At 51.4% G+C, this 14,617-nt stretch overlaps 4 protein-coding genes across 4 annotated transcripts; all 4 read left to right on the forward strand.

Annotated features, from left to right (window-relative positions):
• Positions 1–316: 316 nt before the first annotated feature.
• Positions 317–1,319, forward strand: LOC100906596 (uncharacterized). Its single transcript, XM_003744498.2, has one exon. The coding sequence runs from the start codon at positions 317–319 to the stop codon at positions 1,187–1,189; it is 873 nt and encodes a 290-aa protein (XP_003744546.2). The 3' UTR covers positions 1,190–1,319.
• Positions 1,320–4,049: 2,730 nt separating this feature from the next.
• Positions 4,050–5,872, forward strand: LOC100899651 (cathepsin L1). The gene is made up of 6 exons (XM_018640015.1): positions 4,050–4,176; positions 4,339–4,485; positions 4,639–4,801; positions 4,917–5,041; positions 5,191–5,449; positions 5,602–5,872. Exons 1-6 carry the CDS (start codon positions 4,099–4,101, stop codon positions 5,805–5,807), a joined length of 978 nt encoding a protein of 325 aa, XP_018495531.1. The 5' UTR covers positions 4,050–4,098; the 3' UTR covers positions 5,808–5,872.
• Positions 5,873–8,574: 2,702 nt separating this feature from the next.
• On the forward strand, positions 8,575–10,679 carry LOC100906744 (putative glucose-6-phosphate 1-epimerase). Its single transcript, XM_003744499.1, has 7 exons — positions 8,575–8,723; positions 8,847–8,904; positions 9,044–9,102; positions 9,398–9,536; positions 9,875–10,111; positions 10,217–10,302; positions 10,424–10,679. Exons 1-7 carry the CDS (start codon positions 8,648–8,650, stop codon positions 10,585–10,587), a joined length of 819 nt encoding a protein of 272 aa, XP_003744547.1. The 5' UTR covers positions 8,575–8,647; the 3' UTR covers positions 10,588–10,679.
• A 670-nt stretch (positions 10,680–11,349) lies between these two features.
• LOC100906886 (uncharacterized) lies at positions 11,350–14,256 on the forward strand. The gene is made up of 9 exons (XM_003744500.1): positions 11,350–11,489; positions 11,600–11,710; positions 11,854–11,893; positions 12,048–12,227; positions 12,352–12,563; positions 12,789–12,974; positions 13,279–13,469; positions 13,557–13,808; positions 13,889–14,256. The coding sequence occupies exons 1-9, from the start codon at positions 11,439–11,441 to the stop codon at positions 14,016–14,018; spliced, it is 1,353 nt and encodes a 450-aa protein (XP_003744548.1). The 5' UTR covers positions 11,350–11,438; the 3' UTR covers positions 14,019–14,256.
• Positions 14,257–14,617: the final 361 nt, after the last annotated feature.

Raw genomic sequence — 14,617 nt, forward strand, 5'->3', positions numbered from 1 at the left:
TGAATGATCCCGAAAATATTTCAAGATTGTATTTCCTCCACGGGCCGCCCTCAAAATTTCCGCCAACTCCTCGGGAAAGTCGGAATCTAGCGGATACGGAGCCGCGGCTGACTGGATGTCACTTTCCGTTATGACTTTCGCCTACGTCACGTATTACGCAAGCGCTCCAGAAGCGGTTCCGGCCGCGGTTCGTAGAAGCAGCCCGGTGGTGGGGTCTACCCACATGAACTTCTCTTTCTCGTCTGTCTTCTCACAGACACAGCGTTTTCGATATAAGCGTGTCGTTGAGCTAAGTTCGTTTCAAACAGGTCCAACCATGAGATTGTTCATTGTGCTGGCCGTGGCTTATGCCGCGAGTGCTTCTGCCAGAGATGCCAAGGAGCTGAAAGACGTCAAGGAGCACAAGGAAGTCAAGGAGAATCTCCCTCAGAAAGAACAAGACTTCGCGAAGGATGCCCAGGACATTATCAGCGATGTCCTGAGAGAGGGCCGTGGCCTCAAGGATTCGCTTTCTAGCATCTCGTCCGCCTTGAAAGGCTTCAACCAGATCAATTCGATGATGGGTGCCGTCAATGTCACCGAAATCGGCGACGCTTCGACCCGGGTCGCCAAAGAACTTTCCAAGTCCTTGAAAGTTGATGTGTACGCCGTTGGGAAGGCCCTGGCTGGAGCCGGTGCTGCGGTCGGCACCACTGTGTTCCTCGGCGGGATGGCCGCTCTCCTGGCGACCGGTCTCGGTTTCTTCAACTATTCGCCGAAACTCTACGATGCGGGATATCCTTTCGTAACGTACCAGAATCGCTTGGGTCCTTACCCAGGAGTCCTCGGACACGCTCAGCAGGCTGTTTACCAACGAGTCCAACAGGCTCAACAAGCTTTCGGTCCCCAGCCCCAGTCTGCTTACGTAGGAGTGCCGAAAGCGCAACAAGTTCATGGACAACGTGTCGCCGGTCAGGAACAACAGAAGGGAACAACTTCTCCCCAATATCCTGTTTACCACGGATCTAATCCTCAGGAAGGACGCGCTGCTGACTTCGGAGAGGTCAGCGCGAGGACGGCCAGAGTACTGGACGAAGTTAAGCAACCCGCTAATCCGGATCTCATGCCTGCGATCCACGACCTTCTCGGGAAACTGGGAGAGGCCGTCAATACGCTCGGCCCACAAGTCATGGCCGCCGCCCGCCGTTGAAGCCTCGGAGCTGCACTCAAACCACTCGAGGCTTTCGTCTCTGTACATATTCCAAAGATCGTGTTTGAAAGTGTTCCTGCTACTGTATATAGAAATATGTCATAATAAATGGAAAACCTTGGTCACAAGATAAGCCCCTGGATTTTCTTCGAATCAAATCTCCCGTGGTCGCCGATTCAACGTGCAATCCCTTTCTACGCCTAATCATTAACTATCGATAATTATCGTATTTCCGAATAGTTGACCCTGCCCATTCCTTTCGTAATAATTCATGATCCTCAATGTCACTGGACTTCCTCGCTTCAACCTCCCGCAGGGATTGAAGCCGAAATTATTGCTGATGAAATAATTCCTAGAGATTTCGACTTCGTCACCGGAAGCTCTGGGTTAGCTCACTCGACATGAGCAGCGCATCGCAGTGAATACGGGAAATCCGGAAAGAGAAAAGTCGAATATATTATTTGAGATGTCGTTTCCGGCGAAAATGCGTCCAGATCGATCTCAATAAATTTGTCGGTGGAAAAATACTAGGGTGTGAGATGGGACGACGCTGCCACCCGGAATTTCTATTCAGTGACCAGAATTCGGTTTCGGTTCAACAACCGCTTGTGACAGTGCGGTGGGCGTCATCTGTTCCGGTATCGTAGGCCTTCTAGCGGCGGCTCTGGCTTGAGAAGTCGGGTGAAAGTGAACCGGAATCTAACGAATGGAAACGGATCTTCCAGCGAAATATTAGTCGCGCAACCCATCCGCCGAGAAGGCCGCTATGGAAGGTTTGGCTGCGCAAACAGACCCTCACAATGTTATCCCACATGAACTTAAATTCTGAAGTACGTCATAGGTGTGCTCGGTGGGAGGCCATCACACTCGATCGACGTCAACTGGCGGCGGGGGAGGGCGGCTTGGACTTCCGCCGGGACGCAGATATCCATGACCAGTCGACTCTACTTTGCGCCCGATCTCCAAGGAGTCCTGGAAGCGAATTAACGAGAGGATTGCTCTCCGAGTCCTGCCGAGTCTGCCCTTCGATCCCATCATGAGTCTAGTCGCATCCAAGCCACCGAAGCCATTCGAAGTGTCGAGCCCCGCAAGATAATAGAGACCTTCATTTGATCGTTATCCACTCGTTGATTCCCCGCCGGAAACGGAGCCTCCATGCTCAATTTGCGACGGGGCATCGATTGTGAGCAAAGTTCTCAGAGCAAAAGAGATTTCTGGATCTTTCTCCCCCGATGCCCGACTGAGCTTCTCTCGAAAATCTCGGGATCGGACGAGGTACCCCAGGGACGACACCATTCAGAGCGAGGCGGGTTTCTGACAGGAATCATTTATGCGTCGCTGCACTCTGGGCGTCTGCACTCTCTCGCACGGACCGCCATGCAGTGGTTCCATTTTAATCGACGTCCGCGGAACGTCTCGCAATCACAGCGCGAGGATTTGCCGTTGGACTGATCCGCTCCGCTCACTGTTCTTGTCTCGACGCGAGACCAGAGTTCCCGAGGGGAGAAGAACTCAAACGACGCCTGTGGGTGGATCGAAACAAGTGCTTTTTTCTCCGAATTCTTTCTTATCACGCTTGGACAGGACCCGAGTCAGAGACGAGATGTCAACCATGACACGGATGCTGCAAGCGTAATAGGTAATTCTACTTGGACCTTCGGAACTAATGGTGGTTACAAGATCACCCTGCACGATCTTACAAGACCTTCTGACGGCAACGAGGCGCCCGACTGGCATCGGGCGCTATACCGCTGTGTGTTTGCGGAGGTGAATTCATCGATGCTATCGGAATTGAGGAATCCTTCCCCGCAATCAGAGTCGCGGAAATTATCCATCCATGCCTAAACATTCGAATGGGGCATTATTCCTTATCTCATCGGACATTTGCCCGGGTCCAAGACTTGTGAACGATATCTGCTCACGAGACTAATGATCATTGAGTCGTCTAGCAACTATCGACGCCTGGCTTCGGAGAGAAATGATCTCTCAAAGCGTCCTCAGAGCGGTTGGGATTCGCATTGAAAAATGAACCGTTCCGAAGTGAGAGGATCCGACCGGGAATCCCGGAGAAATCGGAGAACAAGATCGAGAATTCGTAGCAAAAGATTGAAGCCGGTGAGAGCATCCGATCCCAAGGGATCAAGCCATGAAACGTGTTGACAAGAGGTCATGATCTTGTTGGGTTCCTCCTCGGACATAAAAAACGTATCAACTTGTAATTGCGAGATTATTCCTCTCCGATTGAATCGGATCAATTCCCGGACCGAGCTGCAAAAGCTGTACTAATTGGGGTCAGACCAAAGCGTGACCTAGAGATCCAACGCCCGAGGACTTTGCGCGCCCAACCTCTCTTCTCTGGATTTTGCATGATTATGTTCATGCCTCTGATCGAATTCGGAAGGATCCGCATCGACTCATCAGGCCAGAAAAAGAATGCCATCGTACGGATTCCGTACTCTTTGACAACCTCTTCGCACTCTACATAAGAGCCCGCTCATTTTCAGACCGGCTGGATATTGGTCGTGTCCATGCAAAATAAATTCTCGACTGATGGCACCGTAATTTCGACAAGTCAGCTTCAAATTCTCACGGGGACCGCGGAGGTGCCCAAAGGAACGAGGGTTATCTTGCTGCGATCGCTATCAGCTTTCGATTGGAAAATGGATCATTCGGATTCACATTCTCGCCGTGAAGTTTTCAAGTTAGCTTGGTATTCCGATGCTTCGATTACGGAGCAGGCTGCTTCATTGTTTCTGTCATCCCTCCTCTAATCACTAAAGCGGTCAAGCGACAGGAGATTACAACAAGCTGCCGAGAGGGGTACGATACTCTCCGAGAGATAGAACGGTGATCTCGTTGGGTTTTCATGGATTGCAGGAGCATTCGGTGGAGCGGTCCTCACGATAGAAATGCGTCTCTATATTGCATCCGTTTTGGCTCTCGTCGTGGCTGTCGGAGCCGACCTCACAAATTTTGAGCATTTCAAGGTAGGCGCAGTGAGAATAGTTCATTCAATCGCTGCACGGAGCCGATTGATGGAATCCGACGATCGGTAATTCTGACTATCCAACACGTGTTTCGATCCCTCCCGGCCTCCTGCCTGCATAACATTCATGAGCTGGGATATTTTCCTCCGAAATTTCCCCCAGGAACACTTCGGGAAAACCTACGAAGGAGACGAACATGCACTGCGTCAGGGAATTTTTCAACGCAATCTCGCTCACATCGAGAAGTTCAACGCTGAGAAAGCCGCATCACGTGGATACACTCTCGGCATCACTCAATTTGCTGACATGGTAATTCTTCATAATAATCACTTTGGCACGAAAGTACTCAGCAAGTTTGTGAAATCGCTCCGTGCCCGGAGTCTCCGGCCGGAAAAGTTTTAAATAGTTGAAGCTCATATTCGAAGTCCGGGAATTTCGAACGCATTTATTCGATTTCTCCAGAGCACCGCGGAGTTCCGTCAAACCTATCTCGGTTTGCGAATGAACGCCTCAACGATCGCGAAGCTGAGGAAACTGCAGAGGGAAGTTGTGGCGGACGACCGTGATCTTCCCGAAGCAGTCGATTGGCGTGACAAAGGAGCCGTGTCGCCTGTCAAAGACCAAGGTGGGAAATGGAGAAGCCTTCTCTCTTGTGGAGCATTTCGGATTGTATTGAGGCAAGATCAACGTGTTTTTTTCCGAGTCGAGTCTGGAATTACAAGCTCTGACGACAACCTCAGGTCAATGCGGTTCGTGCTGGGCTTTCTCGACGAGCGGTGCAATTGAAGGACAACACTTCCTCAAAAACGGCGAGCTCCTCTCTCTGTCTGAGCAACAGATGGTCGACTGTTCTTGGCTCGACTTCGTGAGTTGTTTTGCACTGACATTCGACTCTACTCTCAACCGAAAACTTCACCGAGAGCTGCCTCGGAATAATCGGAATACATGAAAAAACCGCCGATCAAAAAAGGGTACGTCCCGAAATTCTTGACACGGAGCGTTTGCTATCCGAAGGGTTGCAACGGTGGTCAGCCAATGCTTGCCATGGAGTACGTCCGTTTCAACGGAGGCCTCGAACTCGAGACCGCTTATCCCTACAAGGGCGTCGGCGGATCTTGCCACTCGGATAAGAAGTCAGCGGCCGCAAAAATCACTGGTTTCTGGATGGCCGGTTTCTACAGTGAGAGTGCGCTCCAAAAGGCTGTTGCTAAAGTAGGACCCATCAGCGTGGGAATGGATGCTTCTGGAGAGGACTTCCAACACTACAAATCAGGTACGCAATAGGCTCCGCACGGAGAAACGATACTTTCCTGCACTGAACCTCTATCCGAGGCTCGAAATCCTGTAGGTCATGTCCGGCTTTATGTGGAACGTGATACCTCGGTCGACTCACTCTCATTTCTGGAAGCATTCTCTTCCAAAAAGGCATCTACAACCCCGAATCGTGCAGCTCGATCGGCCTGGATCACGCTGTGTTGGCTGTCGGCTACGGGACGAGTGATGACGGCGACTACTGGTTGGTCAAAAACTCGTGGAACACTAGCTGGGGAGAGAAAGGCTATTTCAAGCTGCCTAGGAACAAAGGCAACAAATGTGGAATCGCCACCACGCCCATTTACCCCACAGTATGAGTTGTCATCACAGAAATGGATTCGAAGCAATAACCCGAGAGAAGCAAGAATCTGTAAAAATGAAGGCTCGAGAGTCTTTTTTTCTCGGCAAATCCACGGGAATATTGGGAGCCGGTCTCGCCGCGAGAATCGCCGATTCAGATAATAATCAAAGCTGTTTTGTTTTTATGCAGCGCGGTGAGGATTCGAGCGAGAAAATTCAATGATTTCGCGAGGTTCCTCAACCTGCGCGAAAGATGCGAGTTCTGTTCAAAGTACCCGAGAGCTCATGAGGAAACAGACGATCAAGTCTGATTACGAGACGAGTACGTATGGTAGCTCGCTTGCTTGCTAGCCTGTTTTACGCATGAGCCGAGCGGAAGGTTTCAACGAGGTGCGCGGGAACGTGCCGCCATATGCATAGCTCGTTCCTCTCAACGCTCCCGAGCACTTCAACACAGCCCGTTGAGCTTGAAGGTAACGACGTGTCTTCCTGAAAACTCAATTCAAACCGGCAGTGATAAAAGCGTTCCTACTCTACATTAAAGCGCACCTTCCAGAATGCCGACGAGTTCCCAGCAAATGCCATAGTTGGACGCGCTCAGTTTAGATCAGCTTTTCAAGCTCTCGTCTCTCCAAGCAGCCCCCAGTCTCTCAAATGCCCTCGCGACGCGACGGCGCTCTTCGGAGAATTTTAAATATTTGGGAAGTCTTCGGGCTGGAATATAATCCAGCGGAAGATCTCAATGCTTGCTCCCATAACAACAGATCCCGCACCGCAATGGATAAGCTTCTCTCCTACCTCAGGCCGACTCGCGGTACACACCTTGCGTAGGAAAGATTCTTTCGAGCGATCATCCGTCGTACTGGAATTTCAGAGGAACGGGGAATATGAGCTCCTCCAGATTGACTTGAACGATTCGCGGTCGAACTCCCGCAGGATAGATATCGTCGGATCCCGGACACAGACGGTCACTGTTCCTTTCGATCAACAATCGTAGAATATTATCCGTGAAGCCGATGACGTAGCGGGCGTGGTGTCCTTCGGGTTCTAGCCGCTGCCGGGAGCTTACGGCGCGGGACACGCATCAGCCAAGTCAAACTTCCTACAATACGCCGGCCACATGTTCGGGCTTGATAATTAGGCTCGACGCGACCAGGGCAGAAGAATGCGAGTTCCGGCCTTCGATACAGCGGGTACCGGCATCCTGGAATCCGTCCACCGGAGCATCCGCTCCCCGATCATACAGAGTCATCGCGATTGAGCTTGTACAAATAGTGGAATTAATTAGTGTCGGCGCGGAAAACACACAAATGGGATCGCGGTTCCCCGGATTTGAAACTCGGATCGTTATGAGCCCTCAAGGGTCCGCGGGATCGCCAAAAGAGTTCCTGGGACTGAGAATCGCAAAATGTGTCACACCGAGCTCAGAACATTCGTAAAAAAGTAAAAAAACGTGAAGTATTTCTGGATTTCCACAGCTCAAACCCTAGAGGCTGGGTCAGGGTTATTCTCGTGATGAATTCAGGATCGGGTGCTGACCTCAGAGGCGATCTTCCGAGCAGAAGAAATTTCGGACGACTTCCAAATTCCAAGAATCTTGACCGACGAACAGGTAGTAAGTCAAAACCGTCCCGCAGCCATCGAAGTGCGCGAGCTCGCGCTACCTGGGTACCATATGCGAGTTTCTCGTCGTTTCGATACTCGGTCATTCCTGCGAATTCCAGAGCCGTGTTGATTGAGCAAATCTTGAATGAATGCAAGATGTCCATAATATGGAGAGTTTCTTTCGAATTCCGAGTTTTCAAAGGTGCGTTCGTTGGTTCCTGTGGTCGACACATCTGTCTGTTCGACACAGATGTCGCGGGCCTGGGATCCAAGTTTTTCAGTATGTCCCAGGTCCATGCTCCCAGGTCGCAATTGGTGGAGCCGAGGGAGGCAATCGGGAGAGCTTTTCCGAGTTGCAATGAATGTTCCGATACTTCATCGAACTATTGAAGCCGATGAAGCCGGCGTAACCATATCGAGAGTTCACCCGCTTGAAGGAGAGAGAACCAAGCATGATCGAGAGTCGCTCGTTCTTCTCCCCCATCCGATTGTCTAAGTAATCGCGCTCTGTTGTGTCCACAATGTCATCTTACAGCTGATGCGCCGTCTGGAGATGTCAAGAGCTACCTGCGCGATAGCGCCAGTGTTCTTTGCCGCACTGGTGGTAATTTCCTCGGCAGAGTGCCAGCAAGGTGAGGTGAGACTTCTTCGCGATCGTTGTCACCCTCCTGGATGCCATCCTCAAGGATGCCTCGGTAGGGAGTCTCCGTCTCCTCTCTTATTGAGAGTCGGATCATCGAGAATCGGAGCTGTCCTCCAGACTGCATCCTGGTCCTATCTAGACACCTGCTATCAAAACTTTATTCCCGCTCTCGGCATCCAAATCCTTGCTCCCCTCCCGTCCCGACCGATGAGTAACTATGTAGGATATCAGCTTACTTGGCGAACTATTCGAACCATGACACTTGGGAGCGAGGTGAGCAGTCGATCCATCCACGAGCAAGGGGCCGCTTAGGCGCATGGGAGCCGTGGCTTCCCCAAAATCGCAAATCCGTCATCCGCCATCGATTAAAACGCTCAAATTATTAAATCGATTAAATCCCCTCCTTTATGAGCCCTAGCATGTCACGATGGGTGATATATAATACGCTTGAGCCAGAAAATCTCTCCCTCCCTTCTGAAAGTTTACATTAAGTGATCTCAGCCCTCTCCCGATGCTGACCCTCGCCACCGTTCTCTCGTTCAGCATTCGGTGTGGACAGCATTGTCTGACAGCTCTTGCCAAGATCCTAAAGGAACAATCGGATCAAAGATGAGCCTCGGGTGTGACGAGAATGATTTGGTGCATCTCAAACTCGGAGAAGATACTGCCGTCATCCATCTATTCGGTAAGTCCCGAGTGAAATGATCTGGCTCTCGGTGTCGATCATAGAATTCGAATGCGCTTGGGGCCGGGGAATATCGGCTCCGGTGGTAGAGCTCGAAATTCAAGCAGCGATTCTTGCTGGCAGGCGCCACAATACTCTCATGGAGAACGGGTCGCGAACGCTCGGAAAACCTTTTCCTGAGGTGAGTTACTCCATGAAGCGAACGACGGACCCTAACCACACGCTTTGAATTTCGGAACCAGAGCCCGTTTTATCTTGTCCTCAAGTCCATCGTCGCTTTACAAGGAAAAGATTGAGATCGAGTGAATACCCCATTACAGCAAGACCGCGGTTTTCGACAATAAGAAGGCGATTCGAGGGGGAGTTCCTTTCGTTTTTCGTGAGTACCTTCCGCATACATTCTACGTGGCATGAGTATCCCTTATTTCAAGCCTCTGCTCAAGCGACGATTTTGACCGCCTGATTGAGTTTCGCCTAGTCTGGATATACATATGAGGAAAGTAGCTGATCAGATAAGCGCGGCGAGACTCGCCGAAAAAATTCACCCACGTGTGTCTTTCACGTGTGCTGTGAAGTGAGGCCGAGGTTGAAGCTTTTTTCTGACTGAGGTGTCGGCAGCTATCCAGAATGCCGATTTTAGCCAAAACTGTGACCTTTTTCCGCCTTGTCCGCAGCGAATTTCGGACCATGGTCTCTCGGACCCCAGCACGGCTTCGCGCGAACGTCGATGTGGTCACTGAGCGAGCGGGAACCTCACGAAGCGGTTCTCCGCTTGACGGAAACAGAAGCCACACTGGCCATGTGGCCATTCAAGTAAGCTCCGTTGCCATACCCAGGTCAATATCGACAATATACATATGGAGCATCCAGTGTGTATGGGAGAAGCAGAGTGTGTGTGTTCTCAGAATCTTCCACTCACAGACTCCATGCTTCCCGTAGAATTATTTGTATCGCTCCCATTGCTTCAACGAGACTCGGATTCGAGGGTCTTTCCGATGCGATGCTCCATGATTTCGAGCATGGCGGATAGAAGCTGGGGGCGAATGCCCCGTTTGGGGCCAAAAAAACACCGCACCATTGCGTATCTCCGACGGTGTCGTTCAAACCCTCCGATATGCGAGGCCTCACTGCGCGTTCATCCGATATTCCAGATTCGAGATTAAGTACACCGTGACGCTGGCATCCGATGCTCTGCACATGACGGTAGACGTGAGAAACACCGATACGAAGCCCTGGGACTTCACGCTGCTTCTTCATTCTTACCTCCGGGTGAGCGACATCGCTTCAACAAGCATAAAAGGACTCGAGAAGGCGTTCTACATCGACAAGATTCATGGGAAAAACAGCAGTCAAGAAGGCGACGTCAGAATCGATGCAGCGATCGACCGGTAATTTTTACCCGATTGGAATTCCCCTCATTTTTAGTCCCTCGATTCGGGTCTCGATGTGGGAACGAGTGTCCCGCTTGACCTCACCGCTTCTCGTGTCCTTAGGGTATATTGCTCCACGAATGACGTGTTGGAGGTCAGCGATGGGTCTCGGACAATCATCGTCGAGAAGAGAGGACTCCCCGAAACAGGTGAATAAGTGATGGTCCCCCAAGCACGTCGGATCTCCGCGAGGCTCCTTCTGCTACATCGAAGTCAGACTTCCGAACACGACGATCTCTCACAAGCTTTGATTTTTCCGGAATTTTCCAGTCGTCTGGAATCCGTGGATCGAGGGTTCTGCCAAAACCAGTGACCTGGACGATGACGCTTGGGAGCGGATGGTCTGTGTGGAACCGGGAAAAGTACAAGATCGTGTAACTCTCCAGGCGAAGGAAGTATTCATCGCGAAGGCTTCGCTCCGACTAGCGAAATGAGAGCTCGACGATCGAGACGTCGAAAAATTATACTATGGAACGTCATGGAAGGATATACACATGTATCCGTTTTGTAGATTAAATTCTCGAAACTTTTCCCCGTACTCTTCAATTCGACCACCCATAGCTTCTCGGTTTGCGTCGCGGATCCCCTGTGAGGTCATACTCTATATTCTGAAGACTTTCGTGATCCTTAGGATTAATTCGTGTCGACAAAACGACTGGAAAGGTTTGAAAGGGCATACTCACCTATCTCGGGGTGCTTCGACAGAAGGTTCGCGCCGAGCTGAATGTGATGAATAATCACCATGAAGGGGTACGGGGAGCGAGAATGTCCTCGCTGCGCAGCGTTCGGACAGAGACTATAGGATTAGTGAACGAGCCCTTTCGGCGGATGAACAATCATCCTGCGACAATGCGCCGACTCGATCCGTTTGCGATAGCTCGACGTTCCCATCCTCAATCGCGAGCTTCGTCCGATAAAACTTGCTGAATTACTACGAGGGAAAACTTATGATTTTCATATGCATTCTCTCCCATGACAAAAAGACGGCGGCAGAGCATTCTATGACTCCGATGTGGGCAAAGCCCCACGCAAAGAATCGTAAAACGAGATGGCCCCCAAGGGTTTTGATTTCGGTTCTTCTCGCAGGCTGTGTCGGGTCGAAGCGGGGGAATCGGGTGCCGTCGAGAGCATATGCGTGGGGACATGTCTGTGTGCAAGCGATGCGCACGACACGTGCACCACATGTGTGTCGCGCTGTGAAGCTTCGAATCGAACTCCTGGTAGCGGACACGAATGCAAAGAATCGACTTCTTCCGTTTAGAACTGTAAATCAACGCAAGTCAAGATGAGTGCTTTCGACAATCTAGACGTCGAACAGGCCTTCCCCCCCATCCAGGTGAGCTCCGAGCAGGATCAGTATTCGAATCTCGTAAGTCCGGAGTGTAGCCGGGTAGGATGATTTGTATCAGTGGGGCATCTAAAAAGATCGTTTTCCTGGGACTTTAGGATGATCCGTTCGGATGTTCCTCGAACGATCGATCGCCGCTGGATTCCCAAGACTGTCCCGGAGCAAAAATTATCGAAGACGATCCCTTCTCGTCGTTCAACGTGACCGCGGTAAGTTTCAATGAAATCGCGAATATGAGCTTAGCGTAGCGTCCGTGTGCGTCCGGGATTGGGAGCATCCTCCTGAGCTCAGGGGATGGGAGCATTGCTGCCAAACTCGTTGCCGTCAGTCATTCGGATTTCTGGTTTTGCAGGCACTGAAGATCACGAATAACCCTTTTCTCCTAGACGACGGTAAGATACCCTTGTTCCTCTCTAGATACGCGTCATAGAATATTTGGACGATGAATTCAGGAGTTCTTCCACCTCCGAAGTCAAGGGCATGGAAGTCTGATCCGAGGATCACCTTCTGATGAGGTTCTCTCCTAATTCTTCGATCCGCATACAGTTGACGAGGGGTGTGCTCCCTTCACCGCGACGCTTCCTCAAACAGAGACTCTGAGTGAAGGAGAGCATAGCATAGGGATTGAGGAGGCGCCGTGGCCAGGAAACAACACGGTCGACTCGACCGCAAATATCAGTCGTGACTCCGCTTCAGTAGATAGTTCCGCTGCTTCGGCGAATACAGGTGAGTCTCCCATAATAATAATAATAATCTTAGCGAGGTTGCTGGAAAACAAATTCCATGTCCCAGGAGGATCCGAGCCTCGCCTCGTGAGAATAAGCCGGACCTATGCGTTAATCTCTCGCAGTACCCGATTCCGGCGGCGAAGTGGAATTCAATGGGTCCTCAACATCGTCCGGTGGGACCGAGCCCAAGACTGCCCTCGACAGCGATAGCGGCAACCTGACAGTCGATGTCAATGAGAGCGCTCAACAGGAAAATTTGGTTTACGGGCTCATGGATTCGGCCAATGACGGAGCGCTCGGTTCACCAGCTCCGTCGAACGTTCCGATCCCCACAGTGAGTTCAGCTTCATCATTCTTTGGTTCATCATCAGGGTTCGCTAGCAGACGCTGCGACGAGGGAGGTGAGGCCTGAGCTTGCCCCGGAGCGTTTGAGACCCTGTCGGCGCCCTTTGCCCTCCACGCGATTCGGATCTGAATTTCATCCGAGAGGTCACTGCCTCCGCTTCGTGACACAATCTACCACAATCGAAGCCCTGCTCACGAATGTTACCGTTTCCAGATCATGCTGACCGAGCCCACCATCGTCTCGGAAAAGTCGAGCTGCCTCGAAGATATGCACCACAGTACGTCAGCCGGGGAAGGTCATTCCAGGCTTCTAGAGTCGACCGAGGGTGAAACTTCTCACGACTCGAGTCACTCGAATATCGCATCCATCAGCACGACCGACAGCACTGAAACTACTCAGGTGGATAGTCTCAGTATGATGAACATCTCTGTAATCAACACGTCGAACGATGGGGGAGATCGTTCGACGGATATCCAGCACACGGTTAGCCAGGGACTAGACACTATCTTACTCGAAGTTTCTCTCCCGACCATGTGTTTCGATTGGGGGAAAATCAAATCTCTCTCCGTAATCTGGAATTCCGGGACTGGAATGTGGGGGCTTCGGCTGCAATTTACGATGAGTCGGAGCTCACGCTCTGATACTGGAGACTCGACGTCGGTTCGGCGAACAGGGCGGGGATCTCAAAGATTTTCGTTCATAGGCTCCGACCCAAGCGCACGACTTCTTCGTTAGCTCGGAGAGCGATCACGACCGGGAAAATGGAGGAATCGCAGGCGAAGATGATATCAAATGCGAGCTCGTCGAGGCGATCCCTTCCGAGGGCTCGAGCACGAGTTCGCTCTCTCAGCCAAAGCAAGATCGAGTTTTTACGTCGTCGCCCATCAATCCCCGGTTCGTTCCCACTCGACGTCTTCCGATTGATTCCTTCGAGAGGAATTTCCGTTTCAGCTCTCACGTCACGGAAATCATTTCCCCCAGAATCATCAACGTGGAAGAAGAGGTGGCCAGCGACCCTCTCGCGTCGTGGAGACGGGAATATCAGGAACGCATTGCTTCCAAGGATGAGAAGGAGAAGAAGGACATCGAGGACTTGCGAGCGCAGGCTAAGAGCGATCTGGACAACTGGTACAGCGATCGCAAATCGAAGATCGATGCTCAGCAGAGTCTGCGTCCGAAGGATCCCGAACCACCGAACCCCGAAGAAGTCAAGAAGGAGAGCGTCTGGCGAAGGTAGAGGATCGAGTCATCGAATCGCACTGTAGGTTCTTGACTCCAATGGAAGTTCGATCAAGATTTCTCTCCTCTTGCAGGATGTCAAGGTTGGCACTCGACCTACAGCAGACGTCGAAAAATGGCGGGAAACGAAGAGACCTTTCTAGGATGAAGAAATTAATGCAGATGTTAGCTCTGAAAGCCCCCCTCCCTAGTCAACAACCTTGAAATCGATCGCGAACTCACGATTTTACGCTCAAAGAAAAACTTGACGGATAATCTAATTGTTGCGTCGCGTTCAATTACTTCTGGTGGACGGATAGCACGTCCTTGATAAACCAAATCGAGAGCCGTCTATTCCTGTAGAATGAAGGCTCCTCAAGCACGGGCGCCCTGACGAGGGAGATTCCGCCGTTCGAAAGCGCGAGACACGGGGTATCTTATCCAATAAACAATACAAACCCTGCATGGTCTGTTCTCCGATCGAGAGTGAAGCAAGAGATCCTTGTCCCGGGCCCTCGTTGCCGGGACGTGAATTCTGAGTCTGCTCCAGAAACCGCCGCGCCATGGGTTCACAGTAGTCTGCATCAGGCTAGCGACGGCACGGCAGAGCGAATTTCGATGAGGATTTCGTCCTGACGCCTCAGCTATTTGTAAGAGTAAATTCGAAACTGTGACATCGTCTCCATTCAATTCTTCCATGTCATTCGGCCCATGCGCCAGCGCAGTGCCGCGTCGCCCCGAAAAAGCGTGGAGCCTCTCCAAGGAAAGAACTCGACTCCTATTCCTCGGCTCCTTTTTCTCGGCCCGGGTCAAGATTTGCTCTG

Source organism: Galendromus occidentalis, unplaced genomic scaffold (assembly GCF_000255335.2).
Source record: "Galendromus occidentalis unplaced genomic scaffold, Mocc_1.1 scf7180000077470, whole genome shotgun sequence".
NCBI classification, from domain to species: domain Eukaryota; kingdom Metazoa; phylum Arthropoda; class Arachnida; order Mesostigmata; family Phytoseiidae; genus Galendromus; species Galendromus occidentalis.

Excerpts from the sequence above, each read along its gene's own strand:
- LOC100906596 (XM_003744498.2), top strand. The coding sequence starts at position 317 with ATGAGATTGTTCATTGTGCTGGCCGTGGCTTATGCCGCGAGTGCTTCT.
- LOC100899651 (XM_018640015.1), top strand. The coding sequence starts at position 4,099 with ATGCGTCTCTATATTGCATCCGTTTTGGCTCTCGTCGTGGCTGTCGGA. Across the intron at positions 4,802-4,916 it reads GTCGCCTGTCAAAGACCAAG|GTCAATGCGGTTCGTGCTGG; the intron begins GTGGGAAATGGA and ends CGACAACCTCAG. Across the intron at positions 5,450-5,601 it reads CTTCCAACACTACAAATCAG|GCATCTACAACCCCGAATCG; the intron begins GTACGCAATAGG and ends TCTTCCAAAAAG.
- LOC100906744 (XM_003744499.1), top strand. The coding sequence starts at position 8,648 with ATGAGCCTCGGGTGTGACGAGAATGATTTGGTGCATCTCAAACTCGGA. Across the intron at positions 8,724-8,846 it reads TGCCGTCATCCATCTATTCG|GCGCCACAATACTCTCATGG; the intron begins GTAAGTCCCGAG and ends TCTTGCTGGCAG. Across the intron at positions 10,112-10,216 it reads ATCGATGCAGCGATCGACCG|GGTATATTGCTCCACGAATG; the intron begins GTAATTTTTACC and ends TCGTGTCCTTAG.
- LOC100906886 (XM_003744500.1), top strand. The coding sequence starts at position 11,439 with ATGAGTGCTTTCGACAATCTAGACGTCGAACAGGCCTTCCCCCCCATC. Across the intron at positions 11,894-12,047 it reads CCCTTTTCTCCTAGACGACG|TTGACGAGGGGTGTGCTCCC; the intron begins GTAAGATACCCT and ends ATCCGCATACAG. Across the intron at positions 13,470-13,556 it reads TCGTCGCCCATCAATCCCCG|AATCATCAACGTGGAAGAAG; the intron begins GTTCGTTCCCAC and ends CATTTCCCCCAG.